The sequence below is a fragment of the Columba livia genome, chromosome 3 (assembly GCF_036013475.1).
Source record: "Columba livia isolate bColLiv1 breed racing homer chromosome 3, bColLiv1.pat.W.v2, whole genome shotgun sequence".
NCBI classification, from domain to species: domain Eukaryota; kingdom Metazoa; phylum Chordata; class Aves; order Columbiformes; family Columbidae; genus Columba; species Columba livia.
Window position 1 is genome coordinate 76,134,688 of NC_088604.1, and position 22,826 is coordinate 76,157,513.

Consider the following 22,826-nt stretch of genomic DNA (forward strand, 5'->3'; position numbering starts at 1 on the left):
TGCCTCCCAGGACCCCCCAGCTCCATCAGCAGCCCAGGTTGGTTGTGGAGAAGGAAAGAGGCATCCAGCTGAGCACCCAGGGTCTCCAGTACGAGAGCACAGCGCTGAGAGACCAATGAACAGCTTGATCACCCACCAGGCCTGACTGCCAAGCTGATTACGGCTGGTTTTCACAAAGCCTGGCTAAACAGAGCACTGGTCCAGTGGGGTTGTACTCCTGCCCAGCTAAGCCACCTTAGTGGATCAGGCACTGCAGATGCCATGGACTCACACCTGGGCAGGCACTTAGGTGAACCAGCACATCAGCGACTTCCTGTAGAACCACCAAGGAGACCACCAAACTTGTGCGGCTGGAGAAAGCCGAGCAACAGAAATATCCAAATTTCGGAGAAGCCCGGTCTCAGGTAAGCTAAAAGCACTTCACACCAACTGTGAAGTATCTATAACACTACAATACAATGAGCCCCACTTGAACCTCTGAAATGAACAGTGAAGTTGAACTTTTCCAGCAACTGTTAGGAAAATGGCCAAGAACAGTCTAACAGGAAAGATACTGAGGATTTGTTTGTTTGTTTTTCTGCTAAACCATGTTTTTGTAATTATGAATACTTGGTTGAAATTGCTTAGAAAAGGAAGTACACATAAAATGGTCCATACAATTAAACTATCTACATATTAGAGTTGAAAGAATATAAGGCTGGTCTCACTCTGCTGCACTCACACAGACAAAACCCCTTATCAAAAGGAATTTGGATTGAGAAGGCAGATCTCAGCCAACTTCAGGCCCATGTGCCTGGTTTACTATGTGTCTGGTTTACCACTGCCCCAAATGGCCTAAAAGCAAAGGACAGTCATACTAAACAAAAGCAAAGGCTGAGAGAAAGAGGGATTTGAAAGCTGTCATTTCCAAATCCCTTCTACTCAAAAGTTGTTTCCTGACTCCAGATCAGGAACTTTGAACAAGGCAGCAATTATTTTATGATCCTAAAACTATCTTCTACTAGACTGGGGAGAAACAGGACTACTTTATTTTGCTCAGATTCTCATGAATGTTGCTTTAATCATTCCCCACTTGCTTCTGCCGCTTCTCCCCAAGCTTAGGTTTGTAGAATTGTGAGTCCCTCAACTGAGATGACTCACCAAGGCAGCTCTCCCCTAGTTTCCAGGACAGATGATTCTAGGGTATCAAAAGAGAGTTTTTCAAGCGTGGGAAATTACAACTTTGTTCCCTAAGTAAATCAATAATGCAAAAGAGTAAGTTGCAGTAAGACCACTTCAAACTGCTGTACTTAAAATAGCGTTTTATAATTTCCATTTAAATGGTTTTGTCTGGGAAATAGCAATAAAACAGAAGCAGCCTGCTCCTGCCTCCCAGCACGCTGAGGTATATGTAGCATTACAGGCATATCTCACTGTGAAAGCAAAAATGTCATCCTAGAGTGAGAAAGCTCAGTATTTGGTTTATAAAACAACATTTTATGATTCAACCTTACGAAAGCCTTGTTTTTAGTTAAAGGAAAATTAAACCTATCCTTGACTGATATAGTGAACTGAACTTTGAAAAGCAAATATGCAACATATTTGTCCCGTCATGCACTTTCGCTTTCCATAGTAACAAGCTCACTCCCCTGCTCTCAAAATAGATTTGATGCACAAATAATATTGCTGAAAACCTATCCAAAAATAAAGTTAGGTCTACTTTACTACAAACCTATTTTTAAGGTCGATATTGCTGAAAACCCATCCAAAAATAAAGTTAGGTCTACTTTACTACAAACCTAGTTTTTAAGGCCAATTCTCCCATTTGGCTGAGATCAAAATGAAGCCTCCCATCTCCTCAACAAACAGTACCACAAAGCACATTGTAGAGAAAAACTTGTAAAGTATGTATGGCTATTTTTACCCACACCGTGTGTAACTCTGTTGAAGCCTGTGCTGGCAACTAACTATTGCCATCTTGTGGGGGTCCTTAGAATCGCTGCAGGTGACATCGAGCTGGCTGCTGATGCTACTGAGCTTGTTATACACCCCATCACCGTCAAGTCAGAAGTGCTCCCTCCAAGCTCAGTCAAATCCTGGAGTACAGCTCTTTTTTGAAAGACACACATAACGTGTTTCATATTAAGAAAAAGTATTGCAAGATTAAAATCTTCCCTCTCCCTCCTTTCTCTGGCATAAAATTGTATTAAAGACATCTAATCCCAGGCCAAGTAGATCTGCCAAACCCCAACTTCGGCTTCTAGCAACCCAAAGCGGTATTTATTGTTGCATTTGTTTTGCCAAGCTGTACTGCTATAGCCCACTTGCCTAGACAGTTCTGTAACCAGACAGTGCTCAAAGTACTCCATTAATTTAAATTGTAGGTATGGTATGAGGTGACTACTGACCTGATTTACACAGAGGAAGTAGAGGCACAGAACTAAGGAGGGCTGCAGACAGCCAGGGCATTGCTACCTTCCAGCCATAGCTGACAATGATCTTCACAAAGCTGAGTAACTTGGTGGATCAAAAACAAATAAAAAAACCCATCTCATGGTGCCTTTTATCTGTAAGACATATCTGACAACTGTAATTTTTGAATGTGTTTTAATACTAATGAGCAAGCAAGCAACTTCTAGGTGAGCAGTCCATGAACATTTTCATATTCACACATCCCGTGTCGCTCCTGCAGCTCCCAACTCTGAGCATCAACAGTGATGACATCAGGGAAGGGCATAACAGGGAAGTTAAAAACAAATTGGGAAACAAACCTTCCCACATCACTGGTTCCAAACCCATCTACAGAGGGAGTGAACGTAGTGCTACCTCCTGTAAAAGAAATATGGTATTTTCAGCCCAGTGGCCCTGTGAAAAAGCTTCCATCCCCTCTTGTTTCTTCAGCCAGATGTACTCTGCAGGGACACAGTAAGCTCAAGAGGATATAAAACAACCACCTCGCCTGCACAAGTGCTCCAACAGGACAGCACTGGCGCACGGCAGCAGAACACTTGCATCACTGGTACCTGCTGTTGTATCTCTCCTGAGACTGCAAATGAAGCCTAAACACTCACCTCTTATTTCTCCTAAAACAACGTAAGGACAGGCCTACACGCCTCAAATGTAAAAAAGTAATTCCTAAAATCTGTTTGCAGTGCATTTATTTTGGACATGAAATTTACTCTTAAATATAAAAGCATCCAATTTTTTTTAATTGAATCAGTGCATTTATTTTGGATGTAAAATTTACCCTTACATATAAAAGCATCCATTTTTTTTAATTGTATCAGTGCAACTCTTCTACACATTTGGCATCCTGCAAGAGCATTAAATTCATTCAGGTACGAATTATAGTTCCCTTTGTTATTTGCCCTTCTCTTCACTGTGGAGATCTTGCATACTGCAAACAAACCTTTCCCAAGCACAGGCATGTCAACTTGTTACCCTCAGCTGCTTTTCTTTGCAGTTTAAGTACTATCCAGTTTCACAAGACTTCACCAACTTTGCCTAAAGCTGTAAAAATCTGTTGCAAAACAGTTGAGCAATTGAACATAAATCTGTTCTCAAAGATAGCCGCACTTAAAATGCTTTAATTGAGTCTTATAGAAGTAATAGAGCCTGAATTTAATTTGCTATTGCTGATTTGTACTTCAAATATAGATAAGCTTTCTGTTCTTAGAATGATTGCACCATGTGCAGTTTGCTCAGTACAAAACAGTGAAGAGCTACACAGTCATTCATAAAAACCTTGTCTACTTCAGATGACTTTTGAAAATAACGCCAAACATCGCGTTAAGTAACCTGAACCCATCTGGAAGTGCTGACAGGTGTGACAAGTGTCATTCAGACCGGGACGCTGGGCTCTTTCCTTACTGCCCAGCTATCCAGGGCTGGGGCGTTCCCTCCTTACTCTGCCCAACAGTGGCACCCAGGGGACACTTCGGGAACTGGCGCCTGTTGGAGCTACCATCAGTTTACATGCACCAGCTTTCGACTATCGAATTTCAAAACACTACCCGCTACTCCAACACCACAGAAAGCCGGAGACCACCACCGCTGGTGAAGACGAGCCAGAGCGAGGGAAAACATACAGCACCTGAAATGCTGCGCAGGAGGCAGTCAGCCGCGTCCAAACAGGAGAGAAGGTTACTGTACAGTCAAATGCATCAGCAAAACTGCTCTTTCAAAAAAGAAGTGTGCCACATCAAGCAACAAGATATTTTACGTGTACTTTTCTAAACAGCTACAGACTGTAAAAGATGCCTGGGCAAGAGACTATTTTGCCCTTGATGATGCAGCTCTGCTTTTCTGAAGGTCCTAGTACTCAAGCCAGTTTCCAGGAGTGCTATACAGCACATCAGTCTACACTTCATTCAATTTCCCAAGAATCAAAAGCAGCAGTAGGGCTATCAAAGCCCTCAGACATTAACAGGCATTCAGAAATCTCCATACTAAGTTATTTTCCATCAGCAGTAAGAAAAGGATGATGCTTCAGATTCTGGCCATTAACCAAATAGAAACACATAGAGGTGAACCCAGATGCAGAGTCCATGACTTAACTTTGGAAGATCCCATTTAACATTCTTCCCTCTTACACAAAGAAATTGGTTTCAGGTGACTCATATTTATAGTCTCTGCAAATAAGTACAGAGAGGTCAAATGCCAGGACAGCATGTCAGAGAGATAAAGGAGAGGATAGGAAAAGCAAGCTGTGAAGTGCAGAGAAGGCAGCACAAACACAACAAATGCTTTTCTCACTAAACCAAGGCTAAACTGAAGTAATGATCAGAAAAGTCTATGAACCTAAATTTTAGTAAGTTTAAACTCCTCCACGTTGTAGCATAAGGGATTGCAAAAAGGGGATTAAACTGACATTGTAATTAAATTGATCAACAGATTAAGATGAAATGAATGAAACTGACTTGCAACTTTTAGCCGCTTCCTTACCATGAACCACTCTGGTTTCCAAAAAACACTGGCACTTCTAACAAGGTTGAAAATACTCAGCATTAAAGTATTTGAACTTCTTGAAAAAATTTAATAGGACAAATGTCTTCATAATACAGATAAATTGTACATCACGGATTACATGTTTATAAGTGAACTGAATTAGTCTTTTCGTAATTGGACAGTTTCCTCTTTGATTCCATCTTTTGTCACAATGCAAATCTTAAGCGCATCCCCAGTGTACACATCTCTCTCAGCAGCAGAAATAAAGACATCTTTAACCAGCTGCAAAGCCTTCTCCAGGGTCAGAGGTAAATGTTCCACATTTTGCATGTTCTTGAAGCCAATCTAAGAAAAGAGTAAAATGCATTTTAAAGGAAGAATGATCCATCTAGCACAAAAAGTGTTTCAGTCTCTGCACTAGAATGAGCAGATTTAGGCAACTTAGAAAGAAGAAATGGTTGATCTGTTTTAGAAACCAAAGCTGGCAAAAGTATTCCTCCACAGTTTACAGCTGCATGATCAGAATTTTGCCAGTGCTCATCCTCTTACAAAAGTGACTGGAAGCAGACCCAGCAGACGGCCAGCACAGCTCCTCCCACCCATTCAGCACACTTGAGATCGCAATGAACATGCAGATCTGAACTGATCTCACTCTTTAGAAATTTCTCACTGGGACAGCACTATCAAAACTGCACACAAGCTTTTTCTGTAGTCACTTCATAGTTAGGAACATTTATTAAAAGCAAATATTCCTAAACATATCTCAAATTCAAAAATAACAGTTTTTATCAGGACATAATTGGTCCTACTAAACAGTGTATTTTAGGTGATAAACTTAAGTGTCCACTTAAGCATCAGAACTGGAAAAGGAGAGGAAGAGTCACTTACTATGCCTCAAACTCATAAGCAATAAAAAGCAACTGATGACAACTATGTTTCCACAGAAGATATTTTATTTTCTGCAGTTAATAGAGTTCAAAAATAGTTTAGAGGTTGTTTTGTTTTAGTGAAAAGTCACTATTCCCTTCTCACCTGATAAGAACTACAAATGCCTATGGCTTTTTTAAACACAAAAGTTGACATCAGGCTCAACTGACTACATAATACCAATACTGTAGAATATAATGAGTAAAACAGGCATATTTATGCTATCAGCTAGGGGAAAAAAACCCAAACAAACACAACATAATTCCCCGATTAAAACATTTACCTGTATTTTAAACAGGTAGTTCACAGTTTGTATCATATTAAAAACCTGAACAGATTCTAAAGCAAAACTTTGATTTCTCCTGAAAAGGTAGAGCCAGACAATTTATAAATATATAGATTAACAGTCCTACCTGTAATACATTTAAAATTTCTGGCAAAAGTAATATTCCCCAAAAGTCAAGCTACATTAATTTGAACATCACAATGTTTACTGAGATCATTAAAAAGAAAAAAAAAAAACAACCCCACACAACTATTTTACCTGGTTATCAAGCAAGGGTTGCAGCATGGCACTTGCTGATCCAGCTGCTTTGAAAGAATCTCTCTGGTATGAGCCCACTGGATCAAAGCTATACACTGCTCCCTTCCCTGAAGGAAAAAAAGAAAAAAAAGTATGTAATCACAATGCAGAAAGATTCTCAATACAGATAAGCATTTACATCAGACACCAGCCCTCTCCATAAGTAGTCTCTGGAGTACCACAGAACTCAGCAAACCTTTACCAAATAATTCTGCAGGATGTTCAGACCATGCTTTCTACGGCAGGCTCACTAGGGTTGTGACCTGGTACTATATGCAAGGTTGTTTTCAATATTTAAGCTGTAAACATGCTCTAACAGATGTTTTCTACAGTACTTAACACAGAAAAAAGTGCTGATGCAGAATAATCAAAGGAGGAGAAATGTGTTAGAGCGCAGTGCCACACAAAGAGCTCTGCTGGTTCTAAAGCTAGCAAAAATCGGCAGTTCAGCCATCGTTCTTAAATAATATGGTTCTTGAATTACCTCCAGAGTGTGCTTCGATGTCTTTGCATCGCTTTCCTGGAACCAGGGATGACGCTCTGGTCTCTTACACACTCCCCTCTGCAGTCAGGTCAGGTTGCACAAAGCTTATTAGCTTGTGTCGGCATCAGAGATGCAGACGCACTGTAGCTCTGATGCATCAGCATTTGATGAGGATACACTAGTCAAAACGCAGCACCTGGCCAAACTCATCCTTTCTGTTCAGACAGGCTGTACCTAATTTAACAAAGTGTCCAGGACACATGGCAGCACACCACAGGTAGCTGAGCAGCCCTCAGAAAGCCAGCAGAGATCCCAAAAGTAACACTACATCAGAACAAATCAATCTTGCTGCACCCAAATTGAGCCCAGGCACACAAACCTGCACTCTTATTCTTATCAACTACTACAGCACTCTCATAATTTAAGATTTACCATTACACAGGGCACATTAATCCCTTTCCAGGCTCCACACATCATAGACATGTTTTATAAGACTGGGAAAGCAGTATAATTAGTGGTAACAACAAACTGTGGGGAATAGTTGAAATTATCTAAACAAGACCACCTTTGAACTCCCGCTCAAAGCCAGAGAATACAGTATTTTATCAACCCAACCAAATGAAACAATTGGACAAGAGCACTGGAAGGGCTATATGTTAAACAACAGATTCCCTGTAGAAGTCATTATTTTCATTAGAGACTAGCTAACAATTACAAATCTCTTTGTAAAACCTGCCTCTGGAGTAAACTGTCATATTTAATAACTTATATCACACTCATAGGCTGGAGTAACAGTGCTACTAACATTTCCTTTAAAGACACAATCAAGAATCCCAGCAAAGCTGTTATAAAGTATTCCAGTCTAGAGTAAAGTATGAGAAGCAGTCAATGTTAGCAGATTTCACTTGCAATTAAATAATTATAACAATGGTTTTAGGCTTTCAGACCTTCAGAAATGGAAAAAAGTTAAGAATGGAAACTAGGAAACTACCCAGATGCATACTATACATTTGACCTGTGTAAGAACCATAATACCTAAAGGTAGATGTTAGGAATAGGAACACAAACTTTGTTATTCCATCAGTACACCTGAGATGTAAAAGGATAGCTATTCACCTACAGAAATTAAGCCTCTTGTTTTTTCCTTTTTGTTTAAAGTCTTACCTTCTTCATCAAGTCCGCCAATTATGTTGTAAACATAGTAAGGAAAGAAACGTCGAGAATACAGAATTGTAGACAGCATCGCTGCAATAGCCCCAGTAGTCATGGTCTTGTTGTTGGAATGCTTGTACATCTGCAAATGGTACCACATGTCCGAGAAGAAAGTCAAACACTGAATTTTACATTCAATCAGAATTACATTTCTGTAACCTCACTACAGAAGAATCTGACACTAAGCAAGATTATTAGCTATCATGATTACTGAAAATACACTGGCTTAAGAGTAAATACTTCTCACAAGCCAAAAAGTAATACTTCCCCAAAGTTTTGCAAAGAATAGATGTCAACTCATTAACATTATCCTCTCCAGCTCTTCCATTATTTAAATTTATGATTTTACATTTAGTAAGAACACAGCATCCATTTCCCCTGCCTGATCTTTCACTAGCAATAGAGCCATAGTTAGGATACAAACACTTGAAGAAAACCAGCAAAAATTGTATTTAAAACATATTATTGGTCTCAAATGTGATGTTACAAGTTTCTAAATACAATAAGACAGTTAGCTACCTTTAATCTTGCTTCAATAATTTTAGTGAGAGTAAGGCAGTCACCATGGAAACCACTGCATCCAATGACCGTTCGTTCTGTTCTGTAAAACACAAAAGAGCAGTTGTTTTGTTGCCATTTTAGATTTACTATGAACTATACCACTTTCTTACACAGTAGATTATGATGAAAACACTGAATGTATTTTCAGCAACCGCAACCTGCATCTTGGAGAGGACTCGTTACGTGCAGGACCGCACAGATGTCTGTCTTCAATCCACTGGCTTCCACAGCAAGACTGACTAAAAGAAATTCTTAATTTCCTCATGCAGCTCTAACTCAAGCTATTGCCATTCAGTCTTGCTAGAGGCTCTGTTTGGCCATGGGGAGCCTGTTACATCCCATCACTCAGCCCAGTTTTACTCCATTTGGGCAGAGGACTGCGTTCAGACTGTAGAACAGTTGTGCAACATTTATTCCGTAGGTGGGTTTCTGTGTCAGCACAACAGAAGGTATCCAGCTGCAGGTGCACTGTAGAGGGTTGGCTCTTTGCTCAGGTTCAAAACATTTCATGAACACCGACTACAAGTACGCACACTTGAAATTTAATTCTAATAAACTAGAGTCTACAACCATTCACACGTACTTCTAGACTAACATAAAGCAGTCTTTCAGAAAACAATTTAAATTGAAATCTTCTCTCAGCCTGTCACTACAATTACAGTAAAGCATCATGTGGAGTGTGAAGATTGTACCACAGTAATTTCCAGCTGGACAGTATCAGAGAGTCAAAGATATGATAAGGAGATAGCGAGGAGAAACGTAAGTTCATACGATCTTGTGTCATCAATTAAAAAAAAGTTTACATAGCTGATGGCAGCCTACTAGGTGAGCACCTGCTACAGTAAAAAGAATGTAAATTATATGTATTTTTTAAACCAAGGGGATGCTATCTAAGGGAAGTCAAGATAAGCATGCAATGAGCATTAAAAGTTCAACAACTGAACTACTGACAGGTTTACCTCTCCTAAAACAAACGTCTTCAAAGCGCTGGATGGTTGACTACAGAGACACAGTACAACTGGCAGCAGTGGGCACACCTGTGTACCAACACCAGGTGTCCTGATGAAGCAGAATGACTTCCCACAGGATTAAGTTCTTTTGATTATCCAGCCAAGAAAACACTTAGCTTACATCAGGCCTTGTATCATGCTAAAAACATTCTGTTATTAGCTAACATCAAGAGCATGCAACACAAAATCTGGCTGTATCTACACCACCACATCACATCTTGCATTATAGCAAGAGTCACCATGACTCCAAAATCAATTTTGTTATTCTCCTCTTTTTCTGAGAGCTCTGCTTAAAGAAAGTGATAGATCATTCCAGGCATGTGCCATGCTCATCAATTAAAAAAGAAATTTCATCTACATCAATTCTTACAAAATCTGGACTTACAGTTTGTAGCATTTTGGACTGTCCCGGCAGTGAATTGCATAACCTTCGCTCAGACGTGTGTCAGAGGCAACAAGAGAAAAGTCTTCTCCAGCAATGGCCAACACAGTCCTTAAAGAAGAGTATTCATACAACCATGATTTTTAGCACAAATATTTTCTTAGGCAACAGAGGAACAGGCTAGATAGCAGTTCTATATCCAGACTCATGTTTTGACAAGTATCTTATATTCCTTGCTGTTTCCCACTATGCACATCCCGACATGTGACTCAAGATTGAAAGAAGACACTAGACACACAGAAGAGAATATACGTATATGATTCTCTACTTTGACTACAAACTGTATGGAAACTTGGTAAAACATAGTTTCTATACAATGCAAGAACCAGAGTCAACAGACTAGCGATTTTAGATGCCTGCTATAATGAAAGACTCACCCTTCTAAAATAGTTTGGCTCTCCAAGTAAAAACACTCCAACCAAGTACTAAGCATCAATATTGTTATACTTAAATGACCATCACTTCTTTAATCTGACGTTATCCTTTGTTATTTATTTCCAAGTAACTGGCTTTGTGATCGCCATACGTGTGCTACCATTAAGTAACAAACAGCCACCCTTTAAAAAGTAGTTAGGCATTATTAAAAGAAAAAAAAAAAAAAATCTAAATAACACTGTCGTGACCAGATTCTGTCACCAACTCACGGGGAAGTTATGACTTCACAGTTATGACAAGACAGCTTTCAACTCACTTACAGGTTTAGAAGCTGGTAATTTGACCATTACACGGGTTCCCTGAGCCACTCTAAATAAGCAACCCTGCAGGGCACGGCAGGTTCTAATTTTGATCCCTGAAAGTTCAGGGAGCCCCGAACTGGCCGAAATGGCCAAAAGCCACAGGGACGTGCCAGAATACGCCAGGAGCTGCAAGATCCTGCGGGACGCTCAGCCCAGAGCAAGGCCGACCCCCGCTCTCCTCTTGCTGCCCCCCTTTCCCTACAAAGAGATACCCGCAAGCAGAGACAAGCCCTCACAGAGAGCCAGGGGTCTGCAAGAATACAACACCAAAGACTCAGCGCTACCGCCGCTCTCCTCGGGGCCCGCTCCCCCGCGGAAGGTGATGTCTCAATCTGTCCCACCCCCGGCCTGCGACTCCTCACCCTCCGTTAAAGGTGTAGGGAGAAAAGCGGTTCTGGACGGGCGCGCCGAGCCCGTAGCCCATCTCGGGCCCGAAGTCGACGTAAGCAGCGGTGGACAACATCGCGGCGGCCCCGCTCCCTGCTGTCTCACGGCAAAATGGCGGCACCACCGGAGCCGGAAGTGGCGATCCACCGCTCTAGGAGATCGGCGGCGGCTTCATCTCGTCTGCTCTGGAAGACATCGCGCCCGCGCGGGCGGGCGGTGGGGGCGCTGGCGCGCGGGTGCCCGCGGCCGTTGGGAGAGGCGCTGGCCGGTGCCCGCCTGCCAGCGGGCGGTGCGCGTCCCGCCGCGGGCTCTGCCGGTGCCGCTCCGGCAGGCCCTTCCCAGCCTGGGCTTGGCAGGGCCCTCCGGGCACGGCGCGCAGCAGCAGCGACACCGGTTCTCGCCCGGTCCAAGCGGTGCCATGCCCCGCCTGCCGAGTGCCCCGTGATGGAAGCAGGCGCGTTGTCAGCGGCTGCGGTGAGGTGATCGAAGAGCCGCTGGTGCTTGAGCAGGCGGGGAGCGGAGCGGCCGCAGCTCTGGGAAAAGGGGGACTCCCTCGCTAAACGGTGTGACCACTAAGGGTCGGGAAGCACCAAGGCCGTCGAGGTGGGTCACGGCGTGCGGGGCCGGGCGCCGCAAGCGGGAAGGGCCGGGGTAGAAGCGCGAAGAGGCGCAGGGGAGGGCGGAGGAGCAGGAACGTGCCGGGGAGGCGTGTGCTCCTCCAGAGGACGAGCGCGTCCCGCTGCCCGGGCAGCGCCGCTGCTGCTGTGGTCTCCGCGGGACCCGCGCACGGGCGGCAGCGGGGACCGTGAGGCGCTGGCACTGCCGGCTGCGCGACTCCAGCAACGAGCACGGGGCGAGTTGTGCAGCTCAAAACCGAGTAACAACGCTCCCGCACATGGCCGCGTGGGCAGGCCCGGCGCAGGAGCCACCCGTAGCACCGCTGGGGAGCAGCGGCCCCGTGCCCGCCGACACATAGCACCGCCCGGCCCCACGCCCTCACTGAAGATGGTGGCGGGGTAGGCGGTGCAGGCGCGAGGCGGAAGTGACGCGAATGGGGCGCGCCGGCGGCGCGGGGCGCAGCTCGGCTCCAGCGGGCGCTGTGCGGCGGCGGGGTGGCGCCGGGAGCAGCAGGTACCGTCTGCGCCGTGCCCGCCTTTCCTCCGCTCCCCGGGCAGCGGTGCCTGTGGCGGCCCCGGGGAGGAGCGAGGGACGACGGGTGCCAGTGCCAGCGGGGTCGCGATGGCGTGGGCCGGGCCTGGAGGGCGGGGACGCTCCGCATCTACCCGCCGGCGCCGCCTCAGGGTCGAGGCCCTCTAGGCCGGCCTGAGCCGCGGGGGATGGCGAGGGAAGTAGGGAGGGCTCCCGCGGCGGGAAGGTGGCGGCCGCGCCCCCCTCGCGGGACTCCGGCGCGTCTCGGGGGCGAGCGGCGGCAGTTGGAGCTGGGGGCGGGATGGCCGCGGGCAGCGGCCTGGCTGCGGCGGGAACCGCTGTCCCCGTGTGAGGGCGGGCGGGAAGGGGGGCGCGGCGGTGGCGGTTGCGGCCTCCCGGGGTCGGTCTTTGGGCGGGAGAGGGTCTGGACGGCACAGAGAAGCAGGAGGGGTCGCCTCATGCCGAAACTGGCTCTTTGCGAGCCCAGCCGTGTTTGAGGGGAGAAATCCTGCGAGGGTGTTTGGGGATGGGTTGAGGTCTTCTCCAGGGTGTCTCTTGCCTCTGGAGTGTGTCCCATCGACAAAAACGTTCCCCAGCGTTTGTGGTGGAGATGTGAGCAAGCCACAGTTAGATGGTTACAAGATGGATCTCTGCGTAGGTGGTGTCCATACTGCGGGTTCTGGCATGCCTGGTATCTAGACTTATTAGCAAACAGCTGGGCTGTCGAGGAGTTTACTTTGTTTCTTCTAGGGCAGTGTTTAGGCTTGCAATGTACCCCCAACTCGAGGTTGTAAAACCTGGATGCTCTGTTTGATATGTTTGGTGAGGGTAAATATGATAATATCTTATGGTCACAGGGAAAAAAAAAAAACATGCTTTTTCAGCTGTCATTTAAGCTCATACCTTAACAAAACAAAACAAAAAAACCCAACCAAACAAAAACAACAAAAAAAGGCCTGAATAGGCTTTCTTCAGTTTTCAAGGTGGTTTATCTCTGGCCTAAAAATGACCTCTAGTATTTCTGGGCAATAGGTATCTAGTTCAGAAAGCTATCAATCAATGTAAAAATATTTGATATCAAGGTGTAACTTTATATTCTCCACTTGTGTTACTTATTTCCATATTACAGCAACAGTAGTTTAAAAAAAAGTAATCATGCATAAATTTCACTCATGTGCCTGAAATTTGCTTTCACATATTTCTTTTTTTTCTCATAAAATGTATGTCGTTGTTTGAAATGTGTTAGTGCTTTATTTTATGGACATGGATGGAAGAGGGTTTCCTAGTTCTGATTTGACCAGCGATGCTTTTTTCGTAGAAGAAAAAATAGTTTTGGAAGCCCAAGCCTTAAAATGGCCAGGAAGAGACTTGCAAGCGATGTGCTGGTAAGCTTGTCAGTTAGTAGTCAGTGGAATTCAATTGTAAAAAAAAAAATAAATCAGTGCTTTTGCAGGTAAAGCAAAGCTTGGAGTAGAATGAGCATTAACAGCTTGAGTTGTTTATGCAGGAGGGTTCAGTTAGACAGGCCTGCTCCTGTGAGTCAGGCTGCCTGCCAGGGCCTTCAACAGAAGCAGCTGCAAAGGTTCTACAGAGTGTGCTCGAAAAGTTATTTTTATGGATTGTGCGCGCCTGTGTGGATGTTCTTATATATATTTGTGTGTGGGTGTCTCTTATCTAACAGCAGCTGATAGGTTTGCTTTTGTTTTTGTGTTTAGATGTTATTCTCAAGGTATTGCTTTTTCTCTTTCCAGGCTTTGATTAGTATTTTAGACTCATAACATACAGTTCTATGGAGCTGATGTTTTACTGTCACTTTCAGCTTGGCTTAGAAAGCTACCTTGCTGGAATGTTTTAAAGGGTTAAAAACCCTCTAGGATTTGAAGTTAATTTAAATTGAAGGAAATACATCGGCCTCACCAAAAAAAAAAGAACTGGAATCATGGATCAGAACAACAGCTTGCCAGCCTATGCTCAAGGCTTAGCCTCCCCTCAGGTAAAACCAAATTATTTAATATGCATCTGTGATCTGAATTTATTTGTAAAAGTGTTTTGTGTTTCTTGCATGTAACTTCAAGTTTTTTGTTTGCAGATCTGAAAAATTCTGCTGGGTGTAATAATAGTATGAAGCAGAATTTTAAAACCGTCAATCTGTATATACAGAGGTATAAGAAAAATGGAGATACTTGGGGTTCCTTTAAGTTGAAACATGACTGACAAGTTGGAAATACTAATTTAATTCTGGTGGTTACCCTTTAAATGAACATACATCATGGACTGTTGCTGCACTATGAATGTGTTTGGTACGATGGGCACAGTCTCTGTTCAAACAATTGCAAGATAATTTGTGGGTCAAAGTTGAGAGGTGCTTGCAAGGTAGTGTCAGAAGAGTATCAGCATCACTAGCTGGAGGTGAGTAATGCTAGAACTGACAGATTCCTAGAGGTAAACTTTTATTCCATAGAAGAATTGCACTGCCCAGGCCTTTCTGGTTTTTAGTGAGTTACTACTATAAGCCTCAGATTTGATGTGATCAACTTAATGTTGATTTCTTTTTAGACTCCTTCTGAGAACTTTTTATCTTAAGAACAAAATGGAGTCAACAGGATCTGTGCTTTCTGTTTCATGCTTTCTTCTGTAGGGTGCAATGACTCCAGGAATTCCAATTTTTAGCCCAATGATGCCATATGGCACAGGACTGACACCACAGCCTGTCCAGAGCACCAACAGTCTATCCATCCTAGAGGAACAGCAGCGGCAGCAACAGCAGCAGCAGCAAGCAGCACAACAATCTACATCACAGCAAGCAACACAGGGAACATCTGGTCAAACTCCCCAGCTCTTCCACTCACAGACTCTTACCACAGCCCATTTACCAGGAACCACACCTCTGTACCCCTCTCCCATGACTCCGATGACTCCAATAACTCCTGCAACGCCGGCGTCTGAGAGCTCTGGGATAGTGCCGCAGCTACAGTGAGTGTCCCACACAGGAGTGCAGTGTGTCCTTTCTCAGAGAGCCCTTTAAAGGCTTAGAACCAAAGCCACATCAGGAATTGCATACTGCATTTTGGTGGGATGGGAGGTCCTGAGAAGCGATATGAGTAAATTTTGCTTTTATTTTTAGCTTAGCTTCATTACTAAACCACTTAGTAATATAAACAGTTTCTTAGTGATTTGTCAACGATAAGTCTTTTAAGAATGCCAGTAGAGGATGTTATATATGTCTTCATTTAGCACCATTGTAGCTTTTAACTCTGTGCACTTTAGGAGTTGATGGTGCTTTAGCTATAAAGTAGTCTGGGTTGATAATCTGGTATTTCAAAATATGTATACCTTGAAACATATTCTCATTTGTAATTCATCAGATACTTGTGGCCTGTTTACAGAAAGGCAAATGGCTCCACTTTGCAAACAGCTCCACTTTACTGTGCATAAAATTTTGTTTGTGAGGTATTAAAGCAGAATACAGGAACTCTCACAGCTGAAGGGGAATTAGAAGGGTAGAGGGGAAGAAAATAGGAGCTAGACCTGAGTGGTACTTAATATTCCATATTCCCTTTTCTAGTTCATGGCTGCTGCAGAGTTTGTGATAAGGGGGGGAAAAAAAAAACTAGAACTAGTTCTAGGATTAGGTATGAAACTATTTTCACCAAACTGTCATTTTTAAGGACTTTTACAACAATGTATGGAAGGTCCAAAGAAAAGTGGTTGATAGCATGAATTTTGCACCGAAAGAGTAGTTCCCTGTATTTCGTGTGGATTTTTGTGTGGTTTGGTTTGTTTTTATTGTTGTTTGGTTTGGGTTTAGTGTTGTGTTTTGTTTTGTTTTCCCCATTGAGTACCTTAAGAGTTCAGGGTTTTCCCAGAAAACAAGTTTCCAACGCAACTTTGCATTTAGGAACTTCTCTTAAACTTCTAGAGAGACTTGCTTTCCTATCACCTGGCAAGAAGTTTACCTCCTGGGTCATTCCCCTTAGTCCTGTACCTCTTCCTTCTCCTTGAAGGGCATACCAAGGAAAGTTGCAGATGGTGCTGTTGCTACCTCATTTTCTCCTATGTTCAGCAGCTTCCGTGATGGTGGGGGGGCGGGCTCTCAGCATCAAGAATTTTTCCTGCCAAACTGAAATAGAGATTCTTCTCATGAGACATTTTTCATAATAGCTGGCAGATAAGGAGGAATCAGCAATTATGCCTGAGAAGTTACTGCCCTACAAAAGGAGGTTCCTCAGCCAAAACACTGTTCAGTGCTTCTGTCAGCAGGAAAGATGTCAATTAAACTCACTTGGAAAAACAAATTAAAAAAATGAAATTAATCAAGCTTGCTTAAAAATGAGGAAGACACATGAATTGTTTATTGTCTTTTTAATGTATTCCTCTGAACTATCTTCAGGAATATTGTGTCCACGGTGAATCTTGGTTGCAAACTTGACCTAAAAACGATTGCGCTTCGTGCCCGAAATGCTGAATATAATCCCAAGGTAAGAGAAATGTATTAGAGCTCATCCTATAACAGGTATGTCGAATGCACAGGTTGTGGGTGTAGTTTGCTGTAACAGATTGAAAAACCTTCCTACTGTAGATGCAGTTTTATACTAGAGCTAGAAAATAAAATTCTTCAATAAACTTGGAACTTTCTGTCAAACCAGTAAAAAACACTTTTGTACTGACATAGCTGTGTTTTACATCAGATTGTAATTATGTGGACTTAGAGCACAGCATATTTAGGAAGGACCTAGCCAGCAGTGTAATACACTGCCGAAGTTGGTTGTTGTAGAGTTGGCTTCTGCTGCTATTCGTATGGGTTTGCTTGTTTGTAGCCTCCGAAAGTTCCTTTTTCATATGACTGTGAAACATCTGCTGGTGAAGTCTTGTTCCCCGTCTCCCAACAAGGCGAAAGGAAGGAAGAATTCAACTCCTGGGCTCCTGCCAGGGCCAGAGTTGTTCTGTATACACTGTGGCTTCCTCCACCTGGCTGCTCCCCTGCAATTCTTGTGGTTGCAGCACTAGTTTTTTACAGTGTCACTTGCCCTCTGAGCTCTGTTCCTTCATGGTGTTCCCCAATACTCCTGCCATCTCCTTGCTCCTGATAGCTAGGTTTGGTGGAGTAGCAAAACAAAATTGATTTTTTTTCCATGTAGTTTGTAATTTGCTTGCTGCTTCTAAATAGCAGTGTGTTTAAGTGTGTGATTTTTTTCACTCAGGAAACTTCGAACAACAGCAGAGAACCTCGTGTGTTGAATCAAGAAAATTATGTTGCTCCATTTTTCTTTCAGCTAGCTCCTCTTGGAAATGTTCTTTGCAACCACAGTAGTTGGGCGCTATTTCTAGTAGAAGTTGAGATGTTGTGTAGTTGAATTGACTTGCCTCGGGAAGGCAAAGCCTAGGGTGTGGGGGTTTTTTGTTTTAGTATTTGGGATTTTGCTACAGTTTACCTGAACCCTGTTCTCAAAGATTAAAGCAGAAATGTAGATGATGAGTAACTGTTACTCTAATTTTATATTGGTGATGCTGTTACATAATTGCATGTGAGTAAGATATTAGAGCAACAAAAATTAGAGCGTGTAATGGTAACTGTTAAGGTAGGGGTAGGTGGCTGCGTATAACTTGTAGGCTAGAAAAATCAATACGAAATGCTGTTTGCACCAGTGGAGAGAAAGAAGGGTTATGTAACACTCCTGACTTTTCATCAGTACATTCATCTATCAACGAGAGATGTTGCTTGGCTGTATTACTTAAGCCATAGTTTGACAAATGTGCTGTTAGGTAACCCACGCTACCGCCTTGGTTATGTCAGCAGGACAACTTACGGGAGTGCATGGTGAGCTGGGCCAAGTTAAATATAACAGGCAAACAGGGGTGTGTGTGTGTGTGTGTGTGTGTGTGTGTGTGTGCCCACATCAATTTCTAGTATCTTGCTTCAAAGTGTTTAAAAGTACTTGGAGATGCGGGCAGAGTTGCTATAGTACTCAGAAAGAAAACCTCAGGCTAAGCGGGCTGCTGTGTTCTGCTGTGGTAGCTGAGGTGACTTGTGTTTACACAGAACTTTGATCTCCAGCTGTTCTAGTTGCTGGTATTCTAACACTGGCCAGGTTTTTAAGACACAGAAACAAAACAGATCATAAAATATTTGCAGATAGATAGTCTTCCGTCCTTATAACAAACTAAATTTCAAGACATATGGAAAATTTTTAAAATTATTTTTAAGATGGTCTGTATTGCTCTCTCGCAAATGTTGGCATTATTTATATGTTGCTTATACAATAATGAGAGACGAGCTTAGTAAAATAGGAATGCAGTGGCAAATATCCTCGCTATCTGACTCTACCTCTCAGCATTTGTTTGAAGCTACTTACAATTTAAGCATTTTAAGTAAATTTTGAGTGATCCGTAAGTATTTGAACCTAGTATTTCTTTGCAATACAGTGTAAATTGCTACTTTGATTATGCAAATTTGGATTTAATGTATGATTACAGCAGTATATCACTAATAGTTTCCACGTTCACATTTCAGCGTTTTGCTGCTGTTATTATGAGAATAAGAGAACCACGTACTACTGCACTTATATTCAGCTCTGGAAAAATGGTGTGCACAGGAGCGAAAAGGTATGTTCAGGCATTACAAGCAAACTAATTCAGGCTAATTCCTCTTGTACCATGATGCTTTATAAATACTATTGAAGGAGTTGTATATATACAAAAAAGTTGCACAGGTGCAACTAAGCTTGCTTCCCAGTTGTTTCAAATAGACTGATATACTTTTCTTCACAAAATGTCTTGTAATGACTAAAAGGACTTCCCTATGGAAGGAAAAATGGTGGTTGTGTTTCTGAAAATTTCAATGACTGTGCACTAGAACTGCTGAAACTGCAGAGGTGGTCGCTCAGGAAGAGTGATTTTATATTTGAATAGTTTCGTTCGTCACAGGCTGAGAGCTCCAACTCTCTGGTTGCTGTAGTCTGATCTGTTCTTAACATGATCACCGAAGCATAAGAATTGAAAACTAAACATAAGCTTAACTCCAGTGGGCAGGAGAGAAGTTCAGCTCTGAAAAAGTCTGTTAGGAATCCAGAAGGAAGTTAACAGGCAGAAATGAATGAATAAAGCTGTTCAGGAAGTGCTTTCTTTGCCTTGTGACGCTTGAAGTTCAAGTTGTTACTTTGCATTAGGAGCAAACAGATCCTCAGCTGTTTACAAAACCAAAACAAACCAAGTTCTGCAGCAGCATGTAAGGCCATGCAGTTGTGTTAAACCCAGTTTTGAATGCCTGGGCTGGATCAAGCAGAGGATTTTGGCAGTTTACACATTTTTATAGAAATAAGCATTTTCTAGCAGTAGTTCAAAGTTGTACACTGAAAACCTAAGTAACAGTTTTCATGTCTCATTAGAGGGACTCGGGTCACTATTTGAAGAGTGTGAAATATGTGGATTGATAATTTACTGTTTTCTGCCTCATGAACAGTGAATACAACATTAATTGTGGTCTAGTGCTAAAATTAGCATGCAAACCAGTGCTAGTTGTTAATTGTGGATATAAAAATTTTGCATGTGACCTTCTCCTCCCTCTCAACACAGATTTTTTTTTTTTTTTTCCCCCGGTTATATATTTGTGGTTTAATGCTATTTGCTTCAAGTAATATTAACTGAGGAAATAATATACATATCCTTTTCTCACTTCAGTGAGGAGCAATCCAGACTGGCAGCAAGGAAGTATGCACGAGTTGTTCAGAAGCTGGGTTTTCCTGCAAAATTTTTGGATTTTAAAATTCAGAACATGGTGGGCAGCTGTGATGTGAAGTTTCCCATCAGATTAGAAGGACTGGTACTCACACACCAGCAGTTCAGCAGGTAAAAAATGCTTGCTTATGTCTCATTCTTGCTGCATATGGACGAGCTTAGTGACAGATGTGTTTAGATTATTCCCTTGCACCAGAGGGAAACCCACATCTTTGTTCCCATCGCTGCTTTGCCTCGGGTGTAACTGATGTTGCCCAATATGAACCCATCATAGTGATCTCCCCTGCTGGTCTCTCCAAGTTTCAGGGAACTCTACATCTGCTCTGCCTGTTGCTGCAGTGCTGCAGATGAAAGGCTGGAGCATATGTCTGCAAGCATGTTGTTTAAACACTGTCACACTCTTCTCTTACAGCTACGAGCCCGAATTGTTTCCTGGCTTAATCTACAGAATGATCAAGCCAAGAATTGTTCTGCTTATTTTTGTTTCTGGAAAAGTGGTTTTAACTGGTAAGTGAAGACAGTATCATCTTACTCCAATAGGTTAGGTTTAGACTGTATGACTGAGAACACACAGTGATACCAGAAGTATGTAAGCTGCTGGGTACTTCCTTTAGGCAAGAGGCAGTACTGAGAACAGATAGTTCAGTATTCTGTGGATAAAAATGCACAAAGCAAACCACACGTTTGGCTAAATCCACATAGGCAATGATTGTGAATCCTAATCAAGTGTGCAGGTGCATAAGAAGCTGTAAGAACACAGGCAGTGTTTTTGGCAAAATCTGAAAGCTTGTTTCTGTGTGCTGGGTGTGAGTGACGGAGCTAACTGTTTGACAGCTTGGTTGCAGGCTGCTGCCATTCTCCTTTGATATAGCGGCCAAAGAAGGGGAGATGCTCGAGCTCTAGGACCTCCTCAGCCACTCCACCTGCACCCTTCCTGCACCCCTCATGCAGAGTCTTACTATGGATAAAGAAAAACACAACAGAAGCAGCATAGCCCTGCTTCATGGCAAGTGGCAGGCCTCTGCAGCACTCTCCGTTGCCAGATCTGGCTCCCCAGATGTTCACACTCTCACAAAAAGCTCCACCAGTAAGGCCTTTCTGCAGAAACATCCTATAGGGCTGTGCTGTGTAGTTGGGTCTGCATAAATTATGGATAGAAAAATCCCATTTACAAGTATAGCGTAAGTGCAAAGATGCTAAGGAAAGTTTTACTGTTATCAGAATAAGCAGTGAGAAGGCTGATAGTGTGTGCTCTACATGAAATGTGTATTTGAAAAAAAAATTGTAAAAATAGGTATTTGTGGATACACATGGATTTTATGTAGAGTTGCATTCTAATATGCATTCTGAAAGCTAAAATTAAGTATTTGGCAAAAGGTATAAACTAACTCAATTCTCTTTTTTCTAGGTGCTAAAGTACGAGCAGAAATCTATGAAGCATTTGAAAACATCTATCCTATTTTAAAGGGATTCAGAAAAACAACGTAACAGTTTCTACATATTTCAGAGAAATCAGGGATATATTTTAAAAGGTATTGTGTATGGCACAGCAGTAACGAGACGGACTTCCAGTGAAACTGCAACACCAGGACTTGGACTATTTCCCAGTTAGTGCCTACTTCCCTGATGCTCAAGGGGAACTGTATTCTTGATTATGTCTACTGAGTTACTGTGAGTTGCTTTACTGGGCTGTTCTTGGAGCAGTCCCTCCAAGTTTTATTTATATTCTAGCTTTTAAATAGTTTTAATGCCAGTTCTATTGATAGAAAATCCATAAGTTGGTTTAAAAGACAAATGCATCTGTGTCACTCAAGTGTATAAACCACTTAAGTTGCCATGTATATAAGTTTTTAACTTCCTTCCATAAGACCATGGTTTTTATAGTTTCCAGAACTTAAGCTTTTAAATTTTTTCAATTTTAAATTTCTTTATTGCCAGACACATTCCCTCTTTCTGGTATTAAGCAAGACAAAATAAATTTATTAATGAAAATGGCTCTCTGTACATATATATATAATATATACCTTCCTTCTCTTTCCTCCTTCAGCTCCACATGTACAATAAACCCTGTTTATACAATTATGGAAACTGTCTTTATGAATTTTAAAATTACCCAGCTGGTAGAGTAAAATACATTTAAAACTTTTTTTAAATTTAATCTGGATTTTCCAATGGCATATGCACAACTGTAAGTCACTTGTCTTTTGGGGAGAATCTTAACAATGCTCTGGCTTGCTTATCAGCACTTAGATCCTTGGCAACGTCTAGCTTGAATGTTGCTAGTATGTTAAAGCGAAGAGAGGACTGGTTAAAGAAGTTTGTGTTCAAGTATGTATTGTCTCATGTTCAACAGATGGGATTTATGCAGGTCTTCACTAGCTACACTTGACTGAATTGGAACAAAAGATCCCTGCTTAGCATCTGGAATTTCTTTCAATTACTACTTTTGTATTTTACCAACTATGACAGTCTCACTATATTAGTGTTCCTGTAAAAATGTCAAAGCCCTTCCGACTAGAGTCAGTATGTATATAATCTTATCTCCGAACTGTGCTTGAAGCTTTATGGGCTGAGAACTAAAAATAAACGTTTTTTTTCTTCAGTAAATTCCCAATAATAGTAACCTCCTTTCTATGACTTGCACGTTCTTTCAAACAGCTTTTATCTAAAACTA

General features: G+C 42.4%; 2 protein-coding genes across 8 annotated transcripts; one reads left to right on the forward strand and one right to left on the reverse strand.

The window, feature by feature from the left end:
* Positions 1 to 3,180: 3,180 nt before the first annotated feature.
* PSMB1 (proteasome 20S subunit beta 1) lies at positions 3,181 to 11,458 on the reverse strand. Its single transcript, XM_005508624.4, has 6 exons — positions 11,245 to 11,458; positions 10,089 to 10,196; positions 8,652 to 8,733; positions 8,085 to 8,214; positions 6,398 to 6,504; positions 3,181 to 5,271 (listed from the first exon to the last, which is right to left on the reverse strand). Exons 1-6 carry the CDS (start codon positions 11,343 to 11,345, stop codon positions 5,086 to 5,088), a joined length of 714 nt encoding a protein of 237 aa, XP_005508681.1. The 5' UTR covers positions 11,346 to 11,458; the 3' UTR covers positions 3,181 to 5,085.
* Positions 11,459 to 11,516: 58 nt separating this feature from the next.
* On the forward strand, positions 11,517 to 22,759 carry TBP (TATA-box binding protein). 7 transcript variants are annotated; one of them, XM_065057720.1, is made up of 9 exons: positions 11,926 to 12,400; positions 13,665 to 13,803; positions 14,170 to 14,411; positions 15,057 to 15,391; positions 16,809 to 16,896; positions 18,930 to 19,021; positions 20,096 to 20,263; positions 20,565 to 20,659; positions 21,561 to 22,759. In XM_065057720.1, the coding sequence occupies exons 3-9, from the start codon at positions 14,358 to 14,360 to the stop codon at positions 21,638 to 21,640; spliced, it is 912 nt and encodes a 303-aa protein (XP_064913792.1). In that variant the 5' UTR covers positions 11,926 to 12,400; positions 13,665 to 13,803; positions 14,170 to 14,357; the 3' UTR covers positions 21,641 to 22,759. The 7 variants fall into 7 exon arrangements, with proteins under 7 accessions (XP_064913789.1, XP_064913793.1, XP_064913792.1 ...); XM_065057724.1 differs by having other exon boundaries at positions 12,356 to 12,400; positions 14,238 to 14,411; XM_065057717.1 differs by lacking the exons at positions 11,926 to 12,400; positions 13,665 to 13,803 and adding an exon at positions 11,517 to 11,872.
* Positions 22,760 to 22,826: the final 67 nt, after the last annotated feature.

Excerpts from the sequence above, each read along its gene's own strand:
- PSMB1 (XM_005508624.4), bottom strand. The coding sequence starts at position 11,345 with ATGTTGTCCACCGCTGCTTACGTCGACTTCGGGCCCGAGATGGGCTAC. Across the intron at positions 10,197-11,244 it reads CCCTACACCTTTAACGGAGG|GACTGTGTTGGCCATTGCTG; the intron begins GTGAGGAGTCGC and ends CTCTTCTTTAAG. Across the intron at positions 6,505-8,084 it reads TGGCGGACTTGATGAAGAAG|GGAAGGGAGCAGTGTATAGC; the intron begins GTAAGACTTTAA and ends TTTTTCCTTCAG.
- TBP (XM_065057717.1), top strand. The coding sequence starts at position 14,358 with ATGGATCAGAACAACAGCTTGCCAGCCTATGCTCAAGGCTTAGCCTCC. Across the intron at positions 15,392-16,808 it reads GGGATAGTGCCGCAGCTACA|GAATATTGTGTCCACGGTGA; the intron begins GTGAGTGTCCCA and ends AACTATCTTCAG. Across the intron at positions 20,660-21,560 it reads TGGAAAAGTGGTTTTAACTG|GTGCTAAAGTACGAGCAGAA; the intron begins GTAAGTGAAGAC and ends TCTTTTTTCTAG.